The 25,394-nt window shown below is 44.7% G+C and overlaps 1 protein-coding gene across 2 annotated transcripts in view; it reads right to left on the bottom strand.

Moving 5' to 3' along the window:
• Window positions 1–25,394, bottom strand: part of SMARCD2 (SWI/SNF related, matrix associated, actin dependent regulator of chromatin, subfamily d, member 2) — a 78,878-nt gene that overhangs the window by 21,176 nt on the left and 32,308 nt on the right. For both annotated transcript variants that reach the window (XM_040331587.1, XM_040331588.1), the window contains 6 exons: window positions 21,246–21,368; window positions 17,831–17,950; window positions 16,308–16,403; window positions 13,815–13,916; window positions 6,631–6,792; window positions 4,921–5,018 (listed from right to left, as the gene is read on the bottom strand). In XM_040331587.1, the coding sequence (XP_040187521.1) occupies window positions 4,921–5,018; window positions 6,631–6,792; window positions 13,815–13,916; window positions 16,308–16,403; window positions 17,831–17,950; window positions 21,246–21,368 (701 nt within the window). The remainder of the gene's footprint in view (window positions 1–4,920; window positions 5,019–6,630; window positions 6,793–13,814; window positions 13,917–16,307; window positions 16,404–17,830; window positions 17,951–21,245; window positions 21,369–25,394) is intronic.

Here is a 25,394-nt window from a genome sequence, read left to right as displayed (position 1 = left end):
CGGGGCGCGGTTTCTGGCTCCTAAGTTTTTTAGCTGGCTCCTAGATTCCAAGCAAATTTGTCAACCCCTGACTTTAGAGGTATAACAAATAAAAAAAAACAGATGGTCCTGTATAGCAGTGTGCATACTTGGCGGCATCGGTTGCGGTGGTGGTTGGCAATGCCCCCAGCAGTTTACAGCTCGTCCGGTGATGAGTGGAGTGATGAAGGCACAATGAATATTATGCACATCATATAAGTGTCCGCCCCGGGTACATTACACCCCCGTCAGGACTTGCAGGTTTGGATAATCCTAAAGGGAAGTCATTTTAGTACAAATCAATGCTGTGCCAAGCTGAGCATATGTTGCCCGTCACAGGGAAACGTGTTGAAGTTTCACTTCTTTAAAAACACATATGTTTCCTGTTGTTCAGTAAGCAGCAGGCTGGTGTTTTTTTTTTTTCTCCATATACCAATCTGAAACGGATTAATCTGTGAAATCTCGGTTTTGTGTGTGTGTGTGTGTGTGTGTGTGTGGGGGGGGGTTTATGTAGATTGGAGTTGGGTGTCAAGAAAACATTCTGAAAATAGACAAATTCCCAGTACTAACATACAGAGGCCCGGATCCACAAAGATCTGCCTATCTTTAAGGCAGGCGTGGCGTATCTCAGAAATTTAGGCCCAGATTCTCATACAATTACATTGCTCCTGGGCAGCGTAACGTATGTGATTTACGTTACACCGCCGCAGGTTTACAGCGTTAGTGCCTGATTCTCAGAACACTTACCTGTAAACTTGCGGCGGTGTATCGTAAAAGCGCTCGGCGCAAGCCCGCCCAATTCAAATGGGGCGGGCACCTTTTAAATTAGGCGCGCTCCCGCGCCGAGCGTTACTGCGCATGCTCCGTCGGGTAAATTACCCGACGTGCATTGCGCTAAATGACGTCGCCCCGACGTCATTTGCTTAGACGTTAACGTAAATGGCGTCCAGCGCCATTCACGGACGTCTTACGCAAACGACGTAATTTTTTTTAAATTCGACGCGGGAACGACGGCCATACTTAACATTGCCTGCGCCTCATAATAGCAGGGGCAACTTTACGCGTCGCTTAAGCTACAGAAACGTCGTAAATTCTCAGCGTCGACCGCGCGTATGTTCGGGAATCTTGCGTAATTACCTAATTTACATAAGCGACGGGGAAAACGACGATGCGACACCTAGCGGCGGGAAAAAAAATTGCATTTAAGATCTGACAGCGTAAGAGCCTTACACCTGTCAGATCTAATGGGTATCTATGCGTAACTGATTCTAAGAATCAGTCGCATAGATACCCGGGGCCAGATTAGGACTTACGACGGCGCAAATGGTGTTGCGCCGTCGTAGCGCCATTGAGAATCTGGGCCTTAGAGCGTATTTTTCGGTTCCACAAAGAATTTGCACCGTAAGTAACGGCGGGGTAGTGTAACTGTGTCGGCGTAAGGGCGCGCAATTCAAATGGATAAGATGTCGGCGTGTTTTATGGTAATTCATCTTGACCCCACGTAAATGACGTTTTTTTTTAACGGCGCACGCGCCGTCCGTGGGGGTATCCCAGTGCACATGCTCGAAATCACGTCTCAAATAGTCAATGCTTTCGACGTGAACGTAATTTACGCAAAGCCCTATTCGCGAACGTTTTAAGCAAACAACGTAAACGATGGAAAATTCGACGCTGGCCCGACGTCTATACTTAAAATTGCGTACGCCTCATAGAGCAGGGGTAACTTTACGTGGAAAAAAGCCTTACGTAAACGACGTAAAAAAATGCGCCGGGCGGACGTACGTTTGTGGATCGGCGTATCTAGCTAATTTGCATACTCGACGCGGAAATCAACGGAAGCGCCACCTAGCGGCCAGCATAAATATGCACCTAAGATCCAACGGCGTACTCAGACGTACGTCAGTCGGATCGAGCCCACATTCAGTCGTATCTTGTTTTGTGGCTACAAAACAAAGATACGACGGCGCATCTTAGAACTTACGCGGCGTATCAATAGATACACCGGCGTAAGTTCTTTGTGGATCCGGGCCAGTATGTGCTTCCTAAAACAGAAGGCTCTACAGCCCATAATCTCTATGAAAATAAGACATCTGTCTTATAAAATGAGGGAAGGATGTATAGTATTGCCTCTCACAGTTCACTTTGCATGTTTGTCTATGGCGCTCGGTAGTGTTCAATTAAAGCACAGCTGTACTTTTGTAATAAACACAACGCTGTAAAGGAGAATGTTAATGGAGCCAGAAATTGTATTGTGTTCTTCTAGTAGAGAGTTCACTCAGAGGGGCTTATTTCTTCTGAGAAATCCTCACTTCCTGTTCTTCTGTCTGTAACTCCACACAGTAATGCAAGGCTTTCTCCCTGGTGTGGAGTGTCGTGCTCGCCCCTCCCTTGGACTACAGAAGAGTCAGAACACTCTCTACGTTGCAAATAGAGAAAGGAGCTGTGTGTTAGTGGGCATCCTGACTCTCCTGTATTCCAAGGGAGGGGGCGAGCACGACACTCCACACCAGGGAGAAAGCCTTGCATTACTGTGCGGAGTTACAGACAGAAGAACAGGAAGTGAGGATTTCTCAGAAGAAATAAGGACATTTAAAAGCAAAATGGAAGGATGAGGTAAGTGAAGGAGGACTGCACTAAGGTAAAGGAAGCTATTTGAGGAAAAAAATTACCTTTACAACCCCTTTAAGGCAACACAAAGGGCTAGATTCAAGTAGCCCGCCGTAAGTTTGTGCGGGCGTAGCGTATGTTATTTACGCTACGCCGCCGCAACTTACACGGGCAAGTGCAGTATTCACAAAGCACTTGCTCCGTAAGTTGCGGCGGCGTAGCGTAAATGGGGTCGGAGTAAGCGCGCCTAATTCAAATGAGTATGAGGGGGGCGTGTTTTATGTAAATGGGTGGTGACCCGACGTGATTGACGTTTTTCTCGAACGGCGCATGCGCCGTCCGTGGAATTTCCCAGTGTGCATTGCTCCAAACTACACCGCAAGGACGTCATTGGTTTCAACGTGAACGTAAAAATTACGTCCAGCCCTATTCGCGAACGACTTACGCAAACGACGTAAAAAATTCAAAATTCGACGCGGGAACGACGTCCATACTTAACATTGCGTACGCCTCATAATAGCAGGAGCAACCTTACGCCGAAAAAGCCTAACGTAAACGACGTAAAAAAATAGCGCCGGGCGTACGTAAATTTGTGAATCGGCGTATCTAGGTCATTTGCATATCCTACGCCGAAAACAACGGAAGTGCCACATAGCGGCCAGCGTAAATATGCACCCTTAGATACGACGGTGTAAGAGACTTACGCCAGTCGGATCTTAGGCTAATGTCGGCGTATCTTGCTTTCTGAATACAGAAAGAAGATACGCCGGCACAGCTTTGAATTTACGCGGCGTATCTATAGATACGCCGGCGTAAATCAATGCTAAATCTAACCCAAAAGGTTTAGCGTTATTCCTTCCAAAAACATGTACTTACCTTATTCATACATATCTAGATTTCCTTGTATTTTTCATTCATTCTTTAGCCTGGTCATTGTGTACCCTCTGTGGCCACACAGAGCTCTATGATCTTGGGTCGATTGGCTCTTCCCTCATTGGTGGTAGTCTTTCTCAGGGATCCTGTTGTGGTGAGCTCCCCTCCCATTGGGGCAGTTTTTTTTTTAGCAATTATGTGTACATTATTTGTTTAAATTGTTACACATATTTCTGTAATATTTTGTACTTAATACTTATTATATTATTTATGTTTGTATTTTTGTACAGTTTACGCACTTGCTGATTAATTCGTATATCCCCTGATGAAGCTATTAGGCGAAACATGTCAGGCTAATATACGAATGTGAAATTCTCCGCCTAGAGCAAACATTTTTTTTTTGACCACTTTGATTATGAAAAGTTTGAGACTCTAAAACAAATGTTGTACCTTTTAACGCTATTCTTATTAAAATTACTTACTGTATATACTCGAGTATAAGCCGAGTTTTTCAGCACATTTTTTGTGCTGAAAATGCCCCCCTCGGCTTATACTTGAGTCACCTTTTTGCTCCTGATCTCCCGGATCTTAGGAACCCGGTACCGGCCGGCCGTAGGTCCCCTGGACCCCAAACGTGGCACACATGTAGCCCCATTCTTTCTTGTCTGGGGAACCTACGGCTGGGGAGCACCAATTTTTCAAAGCTGGGCACCCCTTCCATAGACTCCCATGTTAAACGACAGTGAGGCATGGACACAGTGAGGCATGCAGATGGACACAGTGAGGCATGGGCACAGTGAGGCATGCACATGGACACAGTGAGATACAGTGAGGCATGCAGATGGACACCCTAGGCTTATACTCGAGTCAATACGTTTTCCCAGTTTTTTGTGGTAAAATTAGGTGCCTCGGCTTATATTCGGGTCGGCTTATACTCGAGTATATACGGTACCTTGTTTTTATATTTGGTTTCCATTATTATTTGTAAGCACAGTGACAGTCCTCTTTTTCCCTTCCATTCTTTCATACACTTACCTCTATTTTTCTCCCCACTCTGTTCAGTGTCAGGATCTGGAGGAAGGGCTTCCATGTGATAGAGCTGGTCTAGCAACTTATAATTTAAACATGGATTTATTTTTTTTGCTCCTAGGGACTGACCAAGACAGCGGGTGAGCAAAATGAAGATAGGTAGGTATATGCTGGGATAGATAGATAGATAAATAAAGTAAACCTATTACTTTGTCCTGTTTAGGCAAAGCACAGGTTCCCTTTAAGAGGGGTGACAGTTGGAATTATGACTGGGCAGGAAATCAGCAGTTTCACTTTTCATATGCTCTTTACTAATAAGGTTCTAAACTTTTTACAAATTTATGAGCATAATTATTATAGTGCAGTTCTTTCAGTGAAGTGATCCTTACTCACCTAATATTGTGGTTAATTATTATGGGATCCGGGTGCTGCAAAAGACTTGCCAGCTTCATGGGGATGTCGGAGAACCTCATTCGGATGCAGTTAAAGATCTGTGTTCATAAGTACCCAAAACAGATAAGCACAAAAGTGAACAAATTCAGTATATTTTTTGTGTATATTTATTGAAAACAACATATCTATAAACACAAAGTATTTATGACGTATATACCTAGAGATAAAAAGAATCATGGAAGGTCACAGACAGGGCCGCCATCAGGGGGGTACAAACAGTACACCTGTAAGTGACCCGGAGGCCCACGGGGCCCCAGATGGCAACCCCCCTTTTTTTTTTTTTATAAAAAAATATATATATTTTTTTTAATATATTTTTATTTTTTATTAAAGGGACATTTTTTTTTTTAGAGGCCTGGAGGTCCCCAGGGCACCGGATGGCAACCCCCCTTTTTTGTATTTATTTTTTTAAAAAATATATATATTTTTTTAATATATTTTTATTTGAATTTTTATTAAAAGGGCCAATTTTTTTTTTTATAAATGTTTATTTCATTTTTTTTATATATATTTTTTTATTTATTTTTTTATTAAAGGGCCCAGAGGTTTCTTTTTTTTGTATAAAAAGGGCCCAGAGGTCCCGGATGGCAACCCCCCCCTTTTTTTATTTATTTTTAAAAAAATATATATATTTTTTAAATATATTTTTATTTTAATTTTTATTAAAGGGCCAATTTTTTTTTTTATAAATGTTTATTTAATTTTTTTTATTTATTTTTTATTAAAGGCCCCAGAGGTTTCTTTTTTTTTTATTAAAGGACCCAGAGGTCCTGAATGGCAACCCCCCCCCCCTTTTTTTTTATTTTTTTAAAAAAATATATATATATTTTTTTAATATATTTTTATTTTAATTTTTATTAAAGGGCCAAATTTTTTTTTATAAATGTTTATTTAATTTGTTTTTAATTTTTTTTTTTATTAAAAGGGCCCAGAGGTTTCTTTTTTTTTATTAAAGGACCCAGAGGTTCTGGCTGGCAACCCCCCCCTTTTTTTTTTTTTTAAATATATATTTTTTTAATATATTTTTATTTAAATTTTTATTAAAGGGCCAGATTTTTTTTTTATAAATGTTTATTTTCTTTTCTTTTATATATTTTTTTTATTAAAGGGCTCAGAGGTCCCGGATGGCAACCCCCCTTTTTTTGTAATTTCTTTTAAAAATGTGTGTGTGTGTGTGTGTGTGTGTGTGTGTGTGTGTGTGTGTGTGTGTATATATATATATATATATATATATATATATATATATATATATATAAATATAAATAATTAAAGGGCCCCAGATGGCAACCCCCCCCTTTTAAAAAAAAAAAATATATATTTATTTTTTATTTTTATTATATATATATATATATTTTTGTAAAGGCCCCCCCCCCCGCTTCTCGATATCAGCCGGCAGCACCCCCCCCCCCCTCCCCGGGTTCTCTGCTCCAGGGGGCCCATGCCTAAAGCTGTGCAAGGGGCCCCATAATTCCTGATGGCGGTCCTGGTCACAGAATACCATGACATGCCAAGAGGGGTGACAAATGCATAGGGAAACACAAGTGTATAGGCTTTGGTAATGGATATATGGGAAGGCCTTGTATGCTAGGACTTGTCCTTCCATAACAATAGAGAGTCGCCTCTGCTGCTGCAGGTTCACGTGTTTCTTACCTGCCTGAAGTACCGGTTACAGTTGATGTACTCCTTCTCATGGCTGTCCTGAAGCTTGTTATTCTTGATGTACAGCCACAGAGCTTGCATGATGTTGGCACGGGTCTGAGTGTGAACACCCAAGAGCCGAGCCAGGCGGGTGTCCAATTTATACTGGGGAGGCTGCCAAAGCACAATGGAAGGCATAAATAAGGAACTGATTGTATCCAGATTATGTACCCCATCTTAGCTACACACTACATGGACAATCACTTTTAAGCAACTTGTACTCCTAGAAGAAAATACATTTTCATTATACATACAGGCCCAGATTCACGTAGACCGGCGCAAAATTGTGCGGGCCTAACGTATCTCATTTACGCTACGCCGCCGCAAGTTTTTCAGGCAAGTGCTTTATTCACAAAGCACTTGCCTGTAAAGTTGCGGCGGCGTAGCGTAAATCACCCGGCGGAATTCAAATTCCGCGGGTAGGGAGCATGTATCATTTAAATGAAACGCGTCCCCGCACCGAACCAACCTGCGCATGCGCTGTCCGTAAAATATCCCAGTGTGCATTGCTCCAAATGACGTCGCAAGTACGTCATTGGTTTCGACGTGAACGTAAATGACGTCCAGCCCCATTCACGGACGACTTACGCAAACGACGTAACTTTTTAAAATTTTGACGTGGGAACGACGGCCATACTTAACATTGGCTGCGCCTAGACCCTGGGGCAACTTTACGCCGGGAAAAGCCTAACGTAAAATAGTAACTTTACTGCGTCGGCCGCGCGTACGTTTGGGAATTCGCGTATCTAGCTAATTTGCATACTCAACGCGGAATTCGACGGAAGCGCCACCTAGCGAGCCAAAAAAAAAAATGCACTTAAGATCCGACGGCGTAAGAGACTTACGCCTGTCGGATCTAATGGATATCTATGCGTAACTGATTCTAAGAATCAGTCGCATAGATACGACGGCTCAACGCAGAGATACGACGGCGTATCTGGAGTGAGGGGAAAAAAGTATTTGATCCCCTGCTGACTTTGTACGTTTGCAATGCCCACTGACAAAGAAATGATCAGTCTATAATTTTAACGTAGGTCTATTTTAACAGTGAGAGACAGAATAACAACGAAAAAAACCCAAAAAAACGCATTTAATAAAAATTAGAAATTCATTTGCATTTTAATTTGTGGAATAAGTATTTGACCCCTTTGCAAAACATGACTTAGTACTTGGTGGCAAAACCCTTGTTATTAATCAGAGGTCAGACGTTTCTTGTAGTTGCCCACCAGGTTTGCGCACATCTCAGGAGGGATTTTGTCCTACTCCTCTTTGCAGATCCTCTCCAAGTCATTAAGGTTCCAAGGCTGACGTTTAGTAACTCAAAACTTCAGCTCTCTCCACATACTTTCTATGGGATTAAGGTCTGGAGATTGGCTAGGCCACTCCTGGACCCAAATGTGCTTCTTGAGCCACTCTTTTGTTGCCTTAGCCATGTGTTTTGGGTCATTGTCTTGCTGAAATACCCATCCATGACCCATTGTCAATGCCCTGGCTGAGGGAAGGAGCTTCTCACCCAAGATTTGATGGTACATGGCCCCGTCCATCGTCCCTTTGATGTGGTGAAGTTGTCCCGCCCCCTTAGCAGAAAAACACCCCCCAATACCGTGTAATTGTACTGCTTGCTCCTTTATTGCTACATACGCATTTGTGTATTTGTCTGTCTGTTTGTATGCAAACAATACAAATTATACCCTTAAAAAAGAAAAAAAAAAAGAAAAAGACCCCCAAAGCATAAAGTTTCCACGTATAACGGTGGGGATGGTGTTCTTGGGGTCATAGGCAGCATTCCTCCTCCTCCAAACACGCCGAGTTGAGTTGATGTCAAAGAGCTTGATTTTGATCTCCTCTGACCACAACACTTTCACCCAGTTCTTCTCCGAATCATTCCGATGCTCATTAGCAAACTTCAGACGGGCCTGTACGTGTGCTTTTTTGAGCAGGGGGACCTTTCAGGCGCTGCAGGATTTCAGTCCTTCACGGCATAGTGTGTTACCAATTGTTTTCTTGGTGACTATGGTCCCAGCTGCCTTGAGATCATTGACAAGATTCTCCTGTGTAGTTCTGGGCTGATTCCTCACTGTTCTCATGATCATTGAAACTCCACAAGGTGAGATCATGCATGGAGTCCCAGACAGAGGGAGATTTAGTTATTTTGTGTTTCTTCCATTTGGGAATAATTGCACCCACCGGTGTCACCCTCTCACCAAGCTGCTTGGCGATGGTCTTGTAGCCCATTCCAGCCTTGTGTAGGTCTACAATCTTGTCCCCGACATCCTTGGACAGCTCTTTGGTCTTGGCCATGGTGAAGAGATTGGAATCAGATCGATTGATTGCTTCTGTTGACAGGTGCCTTTAATACAGGCAACAAGCTGAAATTAGGAGCACTCCCTTTAACCACTTAAGGACCGCCTCCTGCACATATACGTCGGCAGAATGGCACGGCTGGGCACATGCACTTGCTGTGCTATTGTCCAGCCGTGGGTCGCGCGACCCGGTTCGAAGCTGCGGGACCCGCGGACCCAATCGCCACTGGAGTCCCGCGATCGGTCCCCAGAGCTGAAGAACGGGGAGAGCTGTGTGTAAACACGGCTTCCCCGTTCTTCACAGTGGCGGCTGCATCGATCGAGTGATCCCTTTTATAGGGATACATAATCGATGACATCACACCTACAGCCACACCACCCTACAGTTGTAAACACACATGAGGTCACACATAACCCCATCAGCGCCCCCTGTGGTTAACTCCCAAACTGCAACTGTCATTTTCACAATAAACAATGCATTTTTATAGCATTTTTTGCTGTGAAAATCCCCAAAATGTGTCAAAATTGTCCGAAGTGTCCGCCATAATGTCGCAGTCACGTAAAAAATCGCTGATCGCCGCCATAATTAGTAAAAAAAAAAAAAAATTATAAAAATGCAATAAAACTATCCCCTATTTTTGTAAACGCTATAAATTTTGCGCAAACCAACCGATAAATGCTTATTGCGATTTTTTTAACCAAAAATAGGTAGAAGAATACGTATCGGCCTAAACTGAGGAAAAAAAATAATGTTTTATATATTTTTGGGGGATGTTTATTATAGCAAAAAGTAAAAAATATTGTTTTTTTATCAAAATGTTGCTCTATTTTTGTTTATAGCGCAAAAAATAAAAACCGCAGAGGTGATCAAATACCACCAAAAGAAAGCTCTATTTGTGGTGAAAAAAGGACGCCAATTTTGTTTGGGAGCCACGTCGCACGACCGCGCAATTGTCTGTTAAAGCGACGCAGTGCCGAATCGAAAAACCTGGCAGGGTCCTTTAGCAGCATTTTGGTCCGGGTCTTAAGTGGTTAAGAGAGTGCTCCTAATCTCAGCTCGTTATCTGTATAGAAGACACCTGAGAGCCAGAAATCTTGCCGATTGATAGGGGATCAAAGCGTTTTTGTGGACTCTTTTGTTGGTATTCTTTCTCTTAAAATTATAGACTGATGATTTTTTTTGTCATTGGGCAAAACGTGCGAAATCAGCAGGGGATCAAATACTTTTTTCCCTCACTGTATAAGAGGCAAATACAGAGGTTTATTTACAGAATATCTTTACTTAAATCTGTTATTCCTGATTGGCCTAGTCGCGAGCAAGCTAACTGACATGCGGTTATATCATTTTTGGATTTGTACTACTATTGTTGTTTTCCCCCATATGCCATGATCAATGCAAAACCAAATGATTATACCATGTCCCTCCATCGACTTATCCAACGAATAAAAATAATAATACTAAACAAGTAACTGAAGATTTACACCATGACTGGAAATGTTTATATTGAAAAACTGACTTTAACGGCTGCCACTATAATCCCAATGGGGAAAAGGAGATACTCAAAGGTAAAATATCAAAATGTATTAAATAGCATCATAAAAACATGTCACAAAGACAAGTGCATGGATATGTCACTATACACATAGGGGCAGATCCACAAAGATCTGCCCCAGCGCAGCGTATCTGAGATACGCTACGCCGCCGTAATTTACATCAGTTTGGTTTGAATCGTAACGGCGCGTAATTCAAATCGGCGAGTAGGGGGCGAACTAACTGCGCATGCTCCGTTCCTAAATTTCCCGCCTTGCATTGCGCTAAATGACGTCGCAAGGACGTCATTTTTGTGACGTGGACGTAAATTACGTCCAGCCCGATTCACGGACGACTTCCGCAAACTAAATACAATTTTTAAAATTATACGCGGGAACGACGGCCATACTTAACATTGAGTACGCCACCAGATAGCAGCTTTAACTATACGCCGAAAAAAGCCGACTAGAGACGACGTAAAAAAAATGCGACGGCCGCTCGTACGTTCGTGGATTGTCGGAAATAGCTAATTTGCATACTCGACGCGGAAAACAACGGGAACGCCACCCAGCAGACGCCGAAGAATTGCATCTTAGATCCGAAGGCGTACGAAGACGTACGCCTGTCGGATCTAACCCAGACGCCGTCGTATCTTGTTTTGAGGATTCAAAACAAAGATACGACGCGGGAAATGTAAAAAGTATGCCGGCGTATCAGTAGATACGCCAGCGTACTCTCTTTGTGGATCTGCCCCATATACATTATCCCATCTAATACAGATATGGCTGGACAAGGAAACCTGTACGGGTGGCTTCTGAAATAATGAGTGTAATTCCTTTATACAGTGGAACCTCAAATTACGAGCATAATCCGTTCCAGGAGAATGCTCGTAATCCAAAGCACTTGCATATCAAAGCGAGTTTAACCATATAAGTCAATGGAAACTAAAATAATTAGTTTGGCATTGACTTCAATGGCATGCAATACCAAATGCGGCCTTTGGGGCGCCGGAGAGCCTCAGAAACAGCAAAAAGGCCCATGGACACCTCGGCTGATCTCGGCAAACCTCGGAAAGTCTTTGTTCCTGAGATTTGCAGAGGTCAGCGGAGCTGTCCCCGGGCCTTTTCATGCATTTCCGAATGGCCCTGATCGCGCTCGTCTACAGCGCCCCCGCACCTCAGGCCAAATGCGGTACTGCACATAGTTTTGGCCCGAATCATGCTCGTTTTGCGAGACAACACTCGCAAACCGAGTTCCGATTTTAAAAAATACGGTGGTCGTATTGCGAAACGCTCGCTAACCACGTTACTCACAATCCGAGGTTCCACTGTAATAATCTTCTATCTGAAGGCCAGCTGACGGGATCACAATGCCAGCACCAATAGATCACCCTTATGATCTTGTGGGACAGAGTGGGGTTAAGTAATACAACCAGATCTTGTTTCTTGCCCAAGCTTGTGATTGGACAGTGAAAGGAGAAGCAGCAGACTAATAAACAAATCTCTATGTCACTCTGCTCCCTCTTCTTATCAGCACGTTAGGAACTTTTGTCAATGTTGAAAGTACAGGGAAATCACCTTGAGTAAATTAAAGAGGTTGTAAAGGTACAATTTTTTTTCCCTAAATAGCTTCCTTTACCTTAGTGCAGTCCTCCTTCACTTACCTCATCCTTCCATTTTGCTTTTAAATGTCCTTATTTCTTCTGAGAAATCCTCACTTCCTGTTCTTCTGTCTGTAGCTCCACACAGTAATGCAAGGCTTTCTCCCTGGTGTGGAGTGTCGTGCTCGCCCCCTCCCTTGGACTACAGGACAGTCAGGATGCTCTCTGCGTTGCAGATAGAGAAAGGAGCTGTAGTCCAAGGGAGGGGGCGAGCACGACACTCCACACCAGGGAGAAAGCCTCGCATTACTGTGTGGAGTTACAGACAGAAGAACAGGAAGTGAGGATTTCTCAGAAGAAATAAGGACATTTAAAAGCAAAATGGAAGGATGAGGTAAGTGAAGGAGGACTGCACTAAGGTAAAGGAAGCTATTTAGGAAAACCAGGAGCGGACTGATCATTATGGCACTGCCCGAGGGCCCCATGCCACTAGGGGGCCCCATCAGGGTTGAAAGCTTCAGTAAAACCAGGGACAGTATGTAAAAATCTGTGGTTTTTTTTACATCTGTCCCTGAAATGTCCCTTATAGACATCCTTTTGGTCTAAAAATCCCAAGATTATAGCTGCCCCGCCTCTCCAGTACCTTCCCAGTGTGTGTATATATACTGTGTGTGTGTATATTGTGTGTCTGTGTGTGTATACTGTGTATGTATACTGTATGTGTGTGTATATACAGTACTGTGTGACCCCATAATCTATTGCCTAGGGGCCCCATAATCTCCTATGGCCTGGGGGCCCCATAATCTCCTATTGCTCGGGGGCCCCATAATCTCCTATTGCCGAGGGCCCCATGAGTTTTCAGTCCGCCCCTGAGGAAAACAATTGTACCTTTACAACCCCTTTAAAGAAAGCAATCAACACATGCCAGAGATTTAGGGCCAGATTCACAGCGGAGATACGACGGAGTATCTCTCAGAGTATCTATGCGACTGATTCATAGAATCAGTTACGCATAGATATCCATAAGATCCGACAGGTGTAATTGTTTTACACTGTCGGATCTTAGGATGCAGTACCGCGGCCGCCGCTGGGGGGAGTTTGCGTCGTAAACCAGCGCCGGGTATGCAAATTAGGAGTTACGGCGAACCACGACGGTTTTTCGCGTTCGCTACGTCGCTGCTAGTCTAGTTTCCCGTCGCAAATTTAGTTGTCGTTTTGGGTGCCCTAACTATAAAGTATGGCTGTCGTTCCCGCGTCGAAATTAAAAAATTCACGTCGATTGCATAAGACGTCCGGGAATACGGAAGTACGCAAAGCACGGCGGGAATTTCGAAAATGGAGCATGAGCAGTAGGTCCGGCGCGGGAGCGCGCCTAATTTAAATGGCACACGCCCATTTAAATTACGCGGGCTTACGCCGGAGGCCGCCAGCGTAGGTTTTCATTGCAAGTGCTTTGTGAATCAGGCACTTGCGATGAAAACTTGCGGCGGTGTAACGTATCTACGATACGTTACGCCGCCGCTAGTCTACGTGAATCTGGCCCTTACTTCTCCTTCCCGTCATGTCAAATCTATAGAAAAAAAAAATGGCTGGAGTTGCACTTTAGCTTTGCCCCCAATCTGTGGCAGAAAAAATATCATGGGATATCGGTCTGGTTATTTCAACAGATGGATTTATTTTTTTAACATCTCGGTGTCCTTACTTGGTGGTCCAGCATTAGAAGCAAGGTGCATTTCACGTTCACGTCCCCGGGTCTCTTCACCTGGAACCCATCTGTTTCCTGAGTGGTTGCCATTCTGTGCCACTGGAGGGAGAGGAGTAAAAATGTATTTAGAGAGCTTGGATTCCCTCGCTAATGCCACAGCATTATTTTTGCTCCATGTCTAAAAAATTGCTCTGTGAGCCAAAGAAAACAGACACCAGAGGACACTGACACTGCTGTGTAATACTCACATTATTTTTCTATTAATAGCAATAAAAGGAACTGTATGTGATATAAAACCTCGGATGGCCCACAATTTCCTTCAATTGAACTTTGACAAGACTAAAGTCATGCTCATTGGCACCCCCATCAATTATGGAAGGTCAGTTCTGATAGCTTGTACATGAGCTTCAGTATAAAGAGCACAGCACGGAACACGGGGGAAAGAGCACAGCACGGAACACGGGGGAAAGAGCACAGCACGGAACACGGGGGAAAGAGCACAGCACGGAACACGGGGGAAAGAGCACAGCACGGAACACGGGGGAAAGAGCACAGCACGGAACACGGGGGAAAGAGCACAGCACGGAACACGGGGGAAAGAGCACAGCACGGAACACGGGGGAAAGAGCACAGCACGGAACACGGGGGAAAGAGCACAGCACGGAACACGGGGGATAGAGCACAGCACGGAACACGGGGGAAAGAGCACAGCACGGAACACGGGGGAAAGAGCACAGCACGGAACACGGGGGAAAGAGCACAGCACGGAACACGGAGGAAAGAGCACAGCACGGAACACGGGGGAAAGAGCACAGCACGGAACACGGGGGAAAGAGCACAGCACGGAACACGGGGGAAAGAGCACAGCACGGAACACGGAGGAAAGAGCACAGCACGGAACACGGGGGAAAGAGCACAGCACGGAACACGGGGGAAAGAGCACAGCACGGAACACGGGGGAAAGAGCACAGCAGGGAACACGGGGGAAAGAGCACAGCACGGAACACGGGGGAAAGAGCACAGCACGGAACACGGGGGAAAGAGCACAGCACGGAACACGGGGGAAAGAGCACAGCACGGAACATGGGGGATAGAGCACAGCACGGAACACGGGGGAAAGAGCACGGAACATGGGGGAAAGAGCACAGCACGGAACACGGGGGAAAGAGCACAGCACGGAATGGGGGAAAGACAGCACAGCACAGGGGAAAGATAGCACGGGGGGAGAAGACTTGCAACTCCCCTGCCTGCTCAGGTATCGGCTGAGGCATCGGAGCATTTCCCCCCGAGTACAAGTACTCGGGGAAATGCTTGGTATCGGTCCCGATACCGATACTAGTATCGGTATCGGGACATCCCTATGAGAAACATTGCCCGGGTGTTTCTTAAGACGGAGGTCCCATGCAAAAAAAAAAATTATTAAAAGCCAGCAGCTACAAATACTGCAGCTGCTGACTTTAATAAATGGACACTTACCTGTCGTCCAGGGTGCCGGTGACGTCGGCAGCCGAAGCTGAGCAATCGCTCGTCTCTCGGCTGCCCCGGCCGCCATCCTCGGTGAGGGAATCGGGAAGTGAAGCGTTGTGGCTTCACTGCCTGGTTCCCTACTGCGCATGCGCGAGTTCACGCGGCGCATCCTCACTGGTCCCCGCTGTCTCCTGGGACCAGTGTGTTTCCCAGAAGACAGCGGGGGGTGACGCAAAGGGGCGTGACTCCAGCGGGAGTCTATTCTCGTAAGTGGGTGCAAATACCTGAATTATACAGGTGTCTGCATCCCCCTCCCCCTGAAAGGTGCCAAATGTGACACCGGAAGGGGGGAGGGTTGACATCACTTTAACATCTACATGGACATTGGTCTATTATATTATCCTATGCTGAACCAGTACAATTTGGCAGTGGGGTTAGCCACAGGCACAACATTTAGATGTAAGCCTTGGTCTAAAACATGTCAATTTATGTCATATACTGTGTGACCCCCACATGGACATTGGCCCCTGATGAAGGGACAAGGTCTCGAAACGCGTAGGGCCTGAATGAACCCCTGTGGACAAGTCAGACACCTACCTATGAACTTTGATTTTATATTTTGTATTTATTGTATAAATAAACTTTTATTATTATCATTACGCTCTTTGACTTTATGAGTTGTTACCGTTAAAGCCCCACCTTGGGGGATTCCTCTCTTTCCTGGTCTAAAGCATGGGTCCCCAAACTATGGCCCTCCAGTTGTTCAGGAACTACAATTCCCATTAGGCCTAGTCATGTCTGTGAATGTTAGAGTTTTACAATGCCTCATGGGATGTGTAGTTCTGCAACAGCTGGAGGGCCGTAGTTTGGAGATTCCTGGTCTAAAATATAAGCCAAGCCATCCAGGGTAAAAAAAAAAGTAAACTTTTTGTATCCAGTGATTTACTGAACAACATTTTTTAATAGGCATGTAATGCTTTTTGCTTATGATTTAAGAACAGAACTTGTTTTTTTTTTACTCACCTCCACCAAGTGGTTGTCTGGCCCATAAAGATCTTTATCCAGCTCGATAACAAGGCTCTTAAAGAATGAAGAGAACTTCCTCTTCAGCTTACTGGGCTGTTAAAATACAGGAAAAATCTGGCTGTTACACCATCATACCGATCATAGCCTCCCCAGACCACCTATATAACGGCTGTTACACCATCATACCGATCATAGCCTCCCCAGACCACCTATATAATGGCTGTTACACCATCATACCGATCATAGCCTCCCCAGACCACCTATATAATGTCTGTTACACCATCATACCAATCAAAGCCTCCCCAGACCACCTATATAATGTCTGTTACACCATCATACCGATCATAGCCTCCCCAGACCACCTTTATAACGGCTGTTACACCATCATACCGATCATAGCCTCCCCAGACCACCTATATAATGGTTGTTACACCATCATACCGATCATAGCCTCCCCAGACCACCTATATAACGGCTGTTACACCAACATACCGATCATAGCCTCCCCAGACCACCTATATAACGGCTGTTACACCAACATACCGATCATAGCCTCCCCAGACAACCTAGATAACGGCTGTTACACCATCATACCGATCAAAGCCTCCCCAGACCACCTATATAACAGCTGTTACACCATCATACCGATCAAAGCCTCCCTAGACCACCTATATAATGGCTGTTACACCACCATACCGATCATAGCCTCCCCAGACCACCTATAGAACGGCTGTTACACCACCATACCGATCAAAGCCTCCCCAGACCACCTATATAACAGCTGTTACACCATCATACCGATCATAGCCTCCCCAGACCACCTATATAATGGCTGTTACACCATCATACCGATCATAGCCTCCCCAGACCACCTATATAACGGCTGTTACACCATCATACCGATCATAGCCTCCCCAGACAACCTATATAACGGCTGTTACACCATCATACCGATCATAGCCTCCCCAGACCACCTATATAACGGCTGTTACACCAACATACCGATCAAAGCCTCCCCAGACCACCTATATAATGGCTGTTACACCATCATAGCCTCCCCAGACCACCTATATAACGGCTGTTACACCATCATACCCTCCCCAGACCACCTATATAACGGCTGTTACACCAACATACCGATCAAAGCCTCTCCAGTAAGGATGAGCTCCGGCGTGTTCGCATAGAACACGTGCAGAGCCCGCCAGGAAGTCGGCACCCGCGCTGCGCTAATCACAGCCAGGCAGACATTTCCCGATCTCTGCAGCCGAGCATCGGACAATGTCTGCCTGGCTGTGATTAGCGCAGTGCGGGTGCCGACTTCCTGGCGGGCTCTGCACATGTTCTATGCGAACACGCCGGAGCTCATCCTTACTCTCCAGACCACCCATAGAACGGCAAGTTCCTGGCCAACGCCCTTCGGACAAAAGTCCTATGATTTGTCCGATGAAAATCTGATCGTGTGTACGAGGCTTTAGGCCCAAACTTTGTCAAGATCATTCCAATAGTACAATCTTACTCACATCATCCAGCAGTTTTCCTTCGACCCGCAGCTCCCAGGAACTGACTCTCTCTGCTTCGTCTCCCTCGGGTTTCCCGGGAGTGTATGTGTTGGAAATATAGATCCTCAGCTTCCGCTTTTGCTGGAGAGTGAAATTCTGTGTCAGAAACTCGTGTCTCAGGCATGATAAGATCGGCTCTTCTTACTCCATCTAATTAAGCCACCACTCAAACAACGGCTAGATCAAAAGAGCACTTTTGGTCTTGGATAATGAGGATAAGGGACAGATTTGTAAAAATACAATTAAGACCAGAGCACATCAACCAGGCTTCATCAAGAAGCTGACTTCTCCATCAAAGCTTAATGAGCACCTGGAAACTTCTTTTTTAGGCAGCTGGACTATAGTCACCATTTAAGGGATTACATGGATTAGATTGGAAACTTGTTTGAACAGAACTCCTTTTCCACACTGTTGAATATTCTTTGTTTAACCACTTAAAGTGGAGGTTCACCCGGAAATGTAAATTTTTAACATTAGATTGAGGCTCATTTTGTCAAGGGGAATCGGGTGTTTTTTTTAAAAACGAAGCAGTACTTACCGTTTTAGAGAGCGATCTTCTCCGCTGCTTCCGGGTATGGGCTGCGGGACTGGGCGTTCCTACTTGATTGACAGGCTTCCGACGGTCGCATCTATCGCGTCACTATTTTCCGAAAGTAGCCGAACGTCGGTGCGCAGGCGCCGTATAGAGCCACACCGACGTTCGGCTTCTTTCAGTTACTCGTGACGCGATGGATGCGACCATCGGAAGACTGTCAATCAAATAGGAACGCCCAGTCCCGAAGACCATACCCGGAAGCGGCAGAGAAGATCTATCTCTAAAACGGTAAGTACTGCTTCGTTTTTTAAAAAAACTACCCGATTCCCCTTGACAAAATGAGCATCAATCTAATGTTAAAAAAAAAATTTCGGGTGAACTCCCGCTTTAAGCCCCGGACCATATTGCGGTCAAAGACCAGAGCACTTTTTGCGATTCGGCACTGCGTCTCTTTAACTGACAATTGCGCAGTCGTGCGACAATGTTTTCCAAACAAAATTGACGTCCTTTTTTTCCCCACAAATAGAGCTTTCTTTTGGTGGTATTTGATCACCTCTGCGGTTTTTAGTTTTTGCGCTATAAACAAACAAAAATAGAGCGACAATTTTGAAAAAAATTAATATTTTTTACCATAATAAATAACCCCCAAAAATATATAAAAAAAGTGTTTTTTTTTTCCCCTCAGTTTAGGCCGATACGTATTCTTCTACATATTTTTCGTAAAAAAAAAATTGCGATAAGCGTTTATTGATTGGTTTGCGCAAAAGTTGTAGCGTTTACAAAATAGGGGGTAGTTTTATGGCATTTTTATTAATATTTTTTTTTACTAGTAATGGCGGCGACCAGCGATTTTTTTTCGGTACTGCGACATTATGGCGGACACTTCGGACACTTTTGACACATTTTTGGGACTATTGTCATTTTTATAGCGATTAGTGCTATAAAAATGCATTGATTACTATAAAAATGCCACTGGCAGGGAAGGGGTTAACACTAGGGGACGGGGAAGGGGTTAAGTATGTTCTTACTTTGGGGGGGGGGGGTGGCCTCACTAGGGGAAATGACTGATCGTTGTTCATACATTGTATGAACAGACGGTCAGGCATTTCTCCCCTGACACGACCGGGAGCCCCTATTGGCTGCTGGGCGAGGTGACGTATAGCTACGTGCTCTCGCCCAGCAGAGCCGACCTGCCGCTGTAAAACTGAGTGATTACATAACCTTCCCATATATATATTTTATTATTTTTAAAAAGAGGTGAAGGGGGAATCTGATCCCACTACCCCCATGCTATCCTCCAACAAATCGCGCATAGAAAAAAAAAAGGAGAAAAAAGGAAAAAAATTGATTACGTAACCTTCCTATATATATATTTTATTATTTTTTTTAAGAGGGGAGGGGGGAATCTCATCCCACTGCCCCCATACTACTCTCCAACAAAAATAGTGAGAAGAAAATAAAAAGGAGGGGGGGACACAGGGAGAGCCCCTAAATACTACTCTCACTCCCCACATTTTCAGGAATTTATATAGCGCCGTCAATTTACGCAGCACTTTACAAATACATTGTACATTCACATCAGTCCCTGCACTCAAGGAGCTTACACTCTAAGGTCCTTACTTGCACTACAAAGAGCATGTTGCAGAGAAGACAATACAGCATTAGGTAAACAAAGATACTGTGGCCTGAGGGAAACATCACTTCTCAGATAAGTTACATTTGAAATGTAATACAGTGCCTTGAAAAAAGTATTCCTTTTGCTTTTAGGCCAAAAAGTAACATTTTGGGCTCATCTGACCAGAGCACCTTCTTCCACATGGCTTCTCGCAAATTACTAACGGGACATCTTATGACTTACTTTCAACAATGGCTTTCTTCTTGCCACTCTTCCATAAAGGTCAGATTTGTGGAGTACACAACTAATAGTTGTCCTGTGGACAGATTCTCCCACCTGAGCTGTGGATCTCTGCAGCTCCTCCAGAGTTACCATGGGCCTCTTGGCTGCTTCTCTGATGAATGCTCTCCTTGCCCGGCCTGTCAGTTTAGGTGGACGGCCATGTCTTGGTAGGTTTGCAGTTGTGCCATTCTCTTTTTATTTTCGGATGATGGATAGAACAGTGCTCCGTGAGATATTCAAAGCTTGGGATATTTTTTTATAACCTAACCCTGCTTTAAACGTCTCCAAACGTTATCCCTGACCTGTCTGGTGTGTTCCTTGACCTTCATGATGCTGTTTGTTCACTGAGATTCTCTAACAAACTTCTGAGGGCTTCACAGAACAGCTATATTTATACTGAGATTAAATTATACACAGGTGGACTCTATTTACTAATTAGGTGACTTCTGAGGGCAATTGGTTCCACTAGATTTTAGTTAGGGGTATCAGAGTAAAGGGGGCTGAATACAAATGCACGCCACACTTTTCACATATTTGGAAAAAATTTGGAAAACCATTTATCATTTTCCTTCCACTTCACAATTAAGTGCCACTTTGTGTTGGTCTATCACATGAAATACATTTACATTTTTTGGTTGTAACATGACAAAATGTGGAAAATTTCAAGGGGTATGAATACTTTTTCTAGGCACTGTACATGGAAAGCACCCTAAAATGAAGATTTTACTTTAGCATTCTCCTCTAATTATTTAAAGACTTCTCTTTGTTTCAAGCAATCTGATTAAAATTAAAATGGGGAACTAGAAGTTTAACAGTCACATGACTATTGTTGCCACTAAGCATTCATTTTTCAATACGGTAAGTGAATGTGTTTGTTGGCAGTAAAAAAGTTTTTCCTATAAATACCTACGGTAAGTACATTTTCAATATAAAGAAATACTTACAGTCAGGGGCTTTTTGATGGCATCCTGGATCTCCATCCTTTTCCTGGCTATTGTCTGGTCTAGTTTTCTTTCAAAAGCCAACAGGTCCATGTATGCCTGTGACTCGGGGACCAATTCCCGGATCTGTACAGACAGACGTTATGAAAGGTAATGTTAGTGTATTAACCTGAAACAACATTTTATATTATCAGGCAAAACCGATCCAGGGTTCAAGTTGATCGAAACCATAACTGAATGACCTTTAGTTTGCCAAAGCACTATGGGGCAGATTCACAGAGATTGGCGTATCTCTGTGCGGGCGTAACGTATCTCATTTACGTTACGCCGCCGCAAGTTTTTCAGGCAAGTGCTTTATTCACAAAGCACTTGCCTGTAAAGTTGCGGCGGCGTAACGTAAATCACCCGGCGGAATTCACATTCGGCGGGTAGGGGGCGTGTTTCATTTAAATGAAGCAAGTCCCTGCGCCGAACGAACTGCACATGCGCCATCCCTAAAATATCCCAGAGTGCATTGCTCCAAATGACGTCGCAAGGACGTCATTGGTTTCGACATGAACGTAAATGACGTCCAGCCCCATTCACGGACGACTTACGCAAACAACGTCAATTTTTAAATTTTTCGACGCGGGAACGACGGCCATACTTAACATTGGCTGCGCCTCATAGACCCAGGGGCAACTTTACGCCGGGAAAAGCCTAACATAAACGTCATAACTTTACTGCGTCGGCCGCGCGTACGTTCGGGAATTCGCGTATCTAGCTAATTTGCATACTCAACGGGGAAATCGGCGGAAGCGCCACCTAGCGGGCAAAAAAAAAATTGCAGTTAAGATCCGACGGCGTAAGAGACTTACGCCTGTCGGATCTAATGAATATCTATGCGTAACGGATTCTAAGAATCAGTCGCATAGATACGACGGCGCTAGGCAGATATACGACGGCGCTAGGCAGAGATACGACGGCGTATCTGGAGATGCGCTGTCGTATCTCTTTTGAGAATCTGGGCCTATGTTTCTAGTCCAGGGGTCTCAAACTCCCCTCGAGTTGTTGTGAAACTACAAGTCCCATGAGGAATTGCAAGACTGACAGTTACAAGCATGACTCCCACAGGCAGAGGCATGATGGGACTTGTAGTTTCGCAACAGCTGGAGGGCCACCACTTTGAGACCCCTGTAGCCACTTCCTGTCCACATGGACTCCAGTGTCCGCCATACATTATTGCTCTGGATTGCTCTTTCTGACAACAGTGAACCATGCCTGCACAGCTGCGTGTAGTCTCTGCCAGGAAACTATGTAACTATGGTGACCACATTTCCAAACTGCCATTCAGGGACACCCCCAATGCCCACCTCCCCCCCCCCCCCCCCGCTTTCATATACTTTTTTTTGTGACCACATAGATTTCACTGGTTCATCCTGGGACTTCGCTGGTGAGGGGGGTCACATATTCAGCTCTGAGGGGTTCATGGTGGGACCTGTAGTCCTTCACGTTTGGGGGTCACATCCCCCCAAAAGTAAAGGACTACAAGTCCCAGCATGAACTCCTAAGATCTAAGGGTGTGATCCCATAGATTTCACAGGTTTATGCTGGGACCTGTAGTTCTTCACTATTTGGGGGGCGGGGGAGTCTCGCATCTTCAGCTCTGGGGGGGGGGGGTGTCATGATGGGACCTGTAGTCCTTAAAGTGGTTGTAAACCCACTTGTTTTACTTTTGCCTACAGGTAAGCCTATAATAAGGCTTACCTGTAGGTATAAAGAATATCTCTTAAACCTGTACGGTTTAGGAGATATTCCCCTCGCAATGCGCCGCTGATTGCAGCGGCGCATGCGCAGGGGGGATCCTCGGCTGAAGGGCCGGCCCCGCCGACCCATGCCGGAAAGGAAATCTCCCGCGCGTCATCGCCGCTCCAGCCAATCACAGCGCTGGAGCGGCGATACCCGGAAGACACGCTCGGCTCGGCGTGGACCAGGTAAATTCCCTACCTCGTTCCGAGGTAAGTATTTCATAATGAGCTAATATGCGGTGCATACTAGCTCATTATGGCTTTTGCCTTGCAGGTGTAAAAAAAAAAAAAAAAAAATGTATATGCGGGTTTACAACCGCTTTAACTTTGGGAAGGTCACACACCCCCAAAGTAAAGGACTACCAATCCCAGCATGAACCCCTGATATCTAAAGATGTGACCCCCCCCAAATTTGAAACTCCCAGCATGAACCCGTGAGATCTAAGGGTGTGATCCCATAGATTTCACAGATCTATGGTGGGACCTGTAGTTCTTCACTTTTTGGGGGGGTGTCACATCTTAAGCTCTGAGGGGTTCATGCCAAGACCTGTGTCAGTTACATTCCGGGACACTGTATTGTTCCAGTGTGAAGGTGCCCGGGACAGACCTACAGAATGCGGGACTGTCCCGGGACACGTGGTCACCCTATATGTAACAGGGTGACAGTTTAGGTCTACAACAGGAAGTATGCAAACAAGGACCTAGATGGCAGGACCAACACATATTATATTTAACAAAAGCTGAAGATTTTAAAAGATTGACAGCTACTTTTGAAATGACAACAGCATATACAGTATTAGATGATAGTGATTGGGTTCAGATATATTCCCTTCATGCCAATGGACAGCCAGCTGAAGCAGAACTTTATCCTTTCTGCCTCTCTTAACCGCTTGCTGACCGACTATTGTAGGAGTATGGTGGCAAACTGGTGTTCTGTCAAGAAGTGCCCCCCCATCGAATAGTGCCCGGGACGAACTGCGCATGCGCCGTATTTCATAGCACAACTGCTGATTTGCCGATCAGCTGGGCTGACGTAACCATGGCGCACATCTTAGGAGTTATCTCTCGATGGGAGATACCATTTCACAATTTAAACCTATACAAACAGCTGGGAAACCGAACCATCAGCACACTGTATAGCCGCCCCGCAACAGCAAGGCACAATGTGAGAACTACGGTCTCCCCCCGCTGTTTGTATAGGTCTCAATTGTGCCAGTGAAATGGTATCTCCCATCGAGAGATGCCTCCTACGATGTATGCTTGCACCCTGGTCACGTCACTCCAGCTAATCGGCAACTCAGCTGGAGTGCGGCTCCGTCCTGCGCGGGCACTATTCGATAGGGGGCACTTCTCGACAGAACACCGGCTCTCCTGTGCCGGATCACATATCTAGTACGTGATCCGGGAACTTACAGGTAGGGGGCGCATGCACACACACAGCCGGCTGTTCTGTAATTAGTCACAGAACAAGCTGATCAGTGGGTACCGGCCAAAAATTGCCCACCGGCACCCTCTGATCAGCAAAGAGGAAGACAGGACAGAGCTCTGTCAATGTATACAATTAGGGAATAAAAACCCATCACAACCCTTAGTGAAAGCACCTCACTGCACACACAAACACTGGTTAGGCACACATTTACCCTTTGATCACCCTAGATGTTTAATCTCTTCCCAGCCAGTGTTATTAGTACAGTGACTGTGTATATAATTAGCACTGATTGCTTTATTAGTGTCATTGATTCCCACAATGTGTTAAAAGTGTCAGATTGCCTGCCATATACTATCACAGTCCTGCTATTAGTCGCTCATCGCTACCAATACTGTTATAAAAAAAAAATACAAATTCAAGTATATACTGTATACACCATAGTTTGTAGATGCTATTCTATTCTTAGCAAACCAATCAATATACGGTTACTTGGATTTTTTTTACCAAAAATATGTAGCGGAATACATATTGGCCTAAATTTATGAACAAATTAGATTTGTTTTTATTTTATTGGATAGGTTATATAGCAGAAAGTGAAATAAATATATATATTTTTCTCGTCATGAAAAATGGTCATGTGTACACGGCATCAGTCTTTTTTCATTTATAGCGCAAAAAAAATTAAAACCCAGAGGTGATCAAATACCACCAAAAGAAAGCTCTATTTATGTGATAAATATTAATTACATTCCATTTGTGTACAGTGTTGCACCACCATGCAATTGGCAGTTAAATTAATGCAATGCCAAAAAGCAAAAAAAATGGTCGGGTCAGGAAGGGGGGGGGGGGGGGGGGTAAATCTTCCAGAGGTCAAGTGCTTAATAGATTATAGCTGAAGAAACAGCACTGATCTTTAAGTTATCTTTTATCACATTA

This window comes from Rana temporaria, chromosome 12 (assembly GCF_905171775.1).
Source record: "Rana temporaria chromosome 12, aRanTem1.1, whole genome shotgun sequence".
Lineage (NCBI taxonomy): Eukaryota > Metazoa > Chordata > Amphibia > Anura > Ranidae > Rana > Rana temporaria.
Note: the sequence above shows the minus strand (reverse complement) of the source record. Positions and strands in the feature narration are given on the sequence as shown.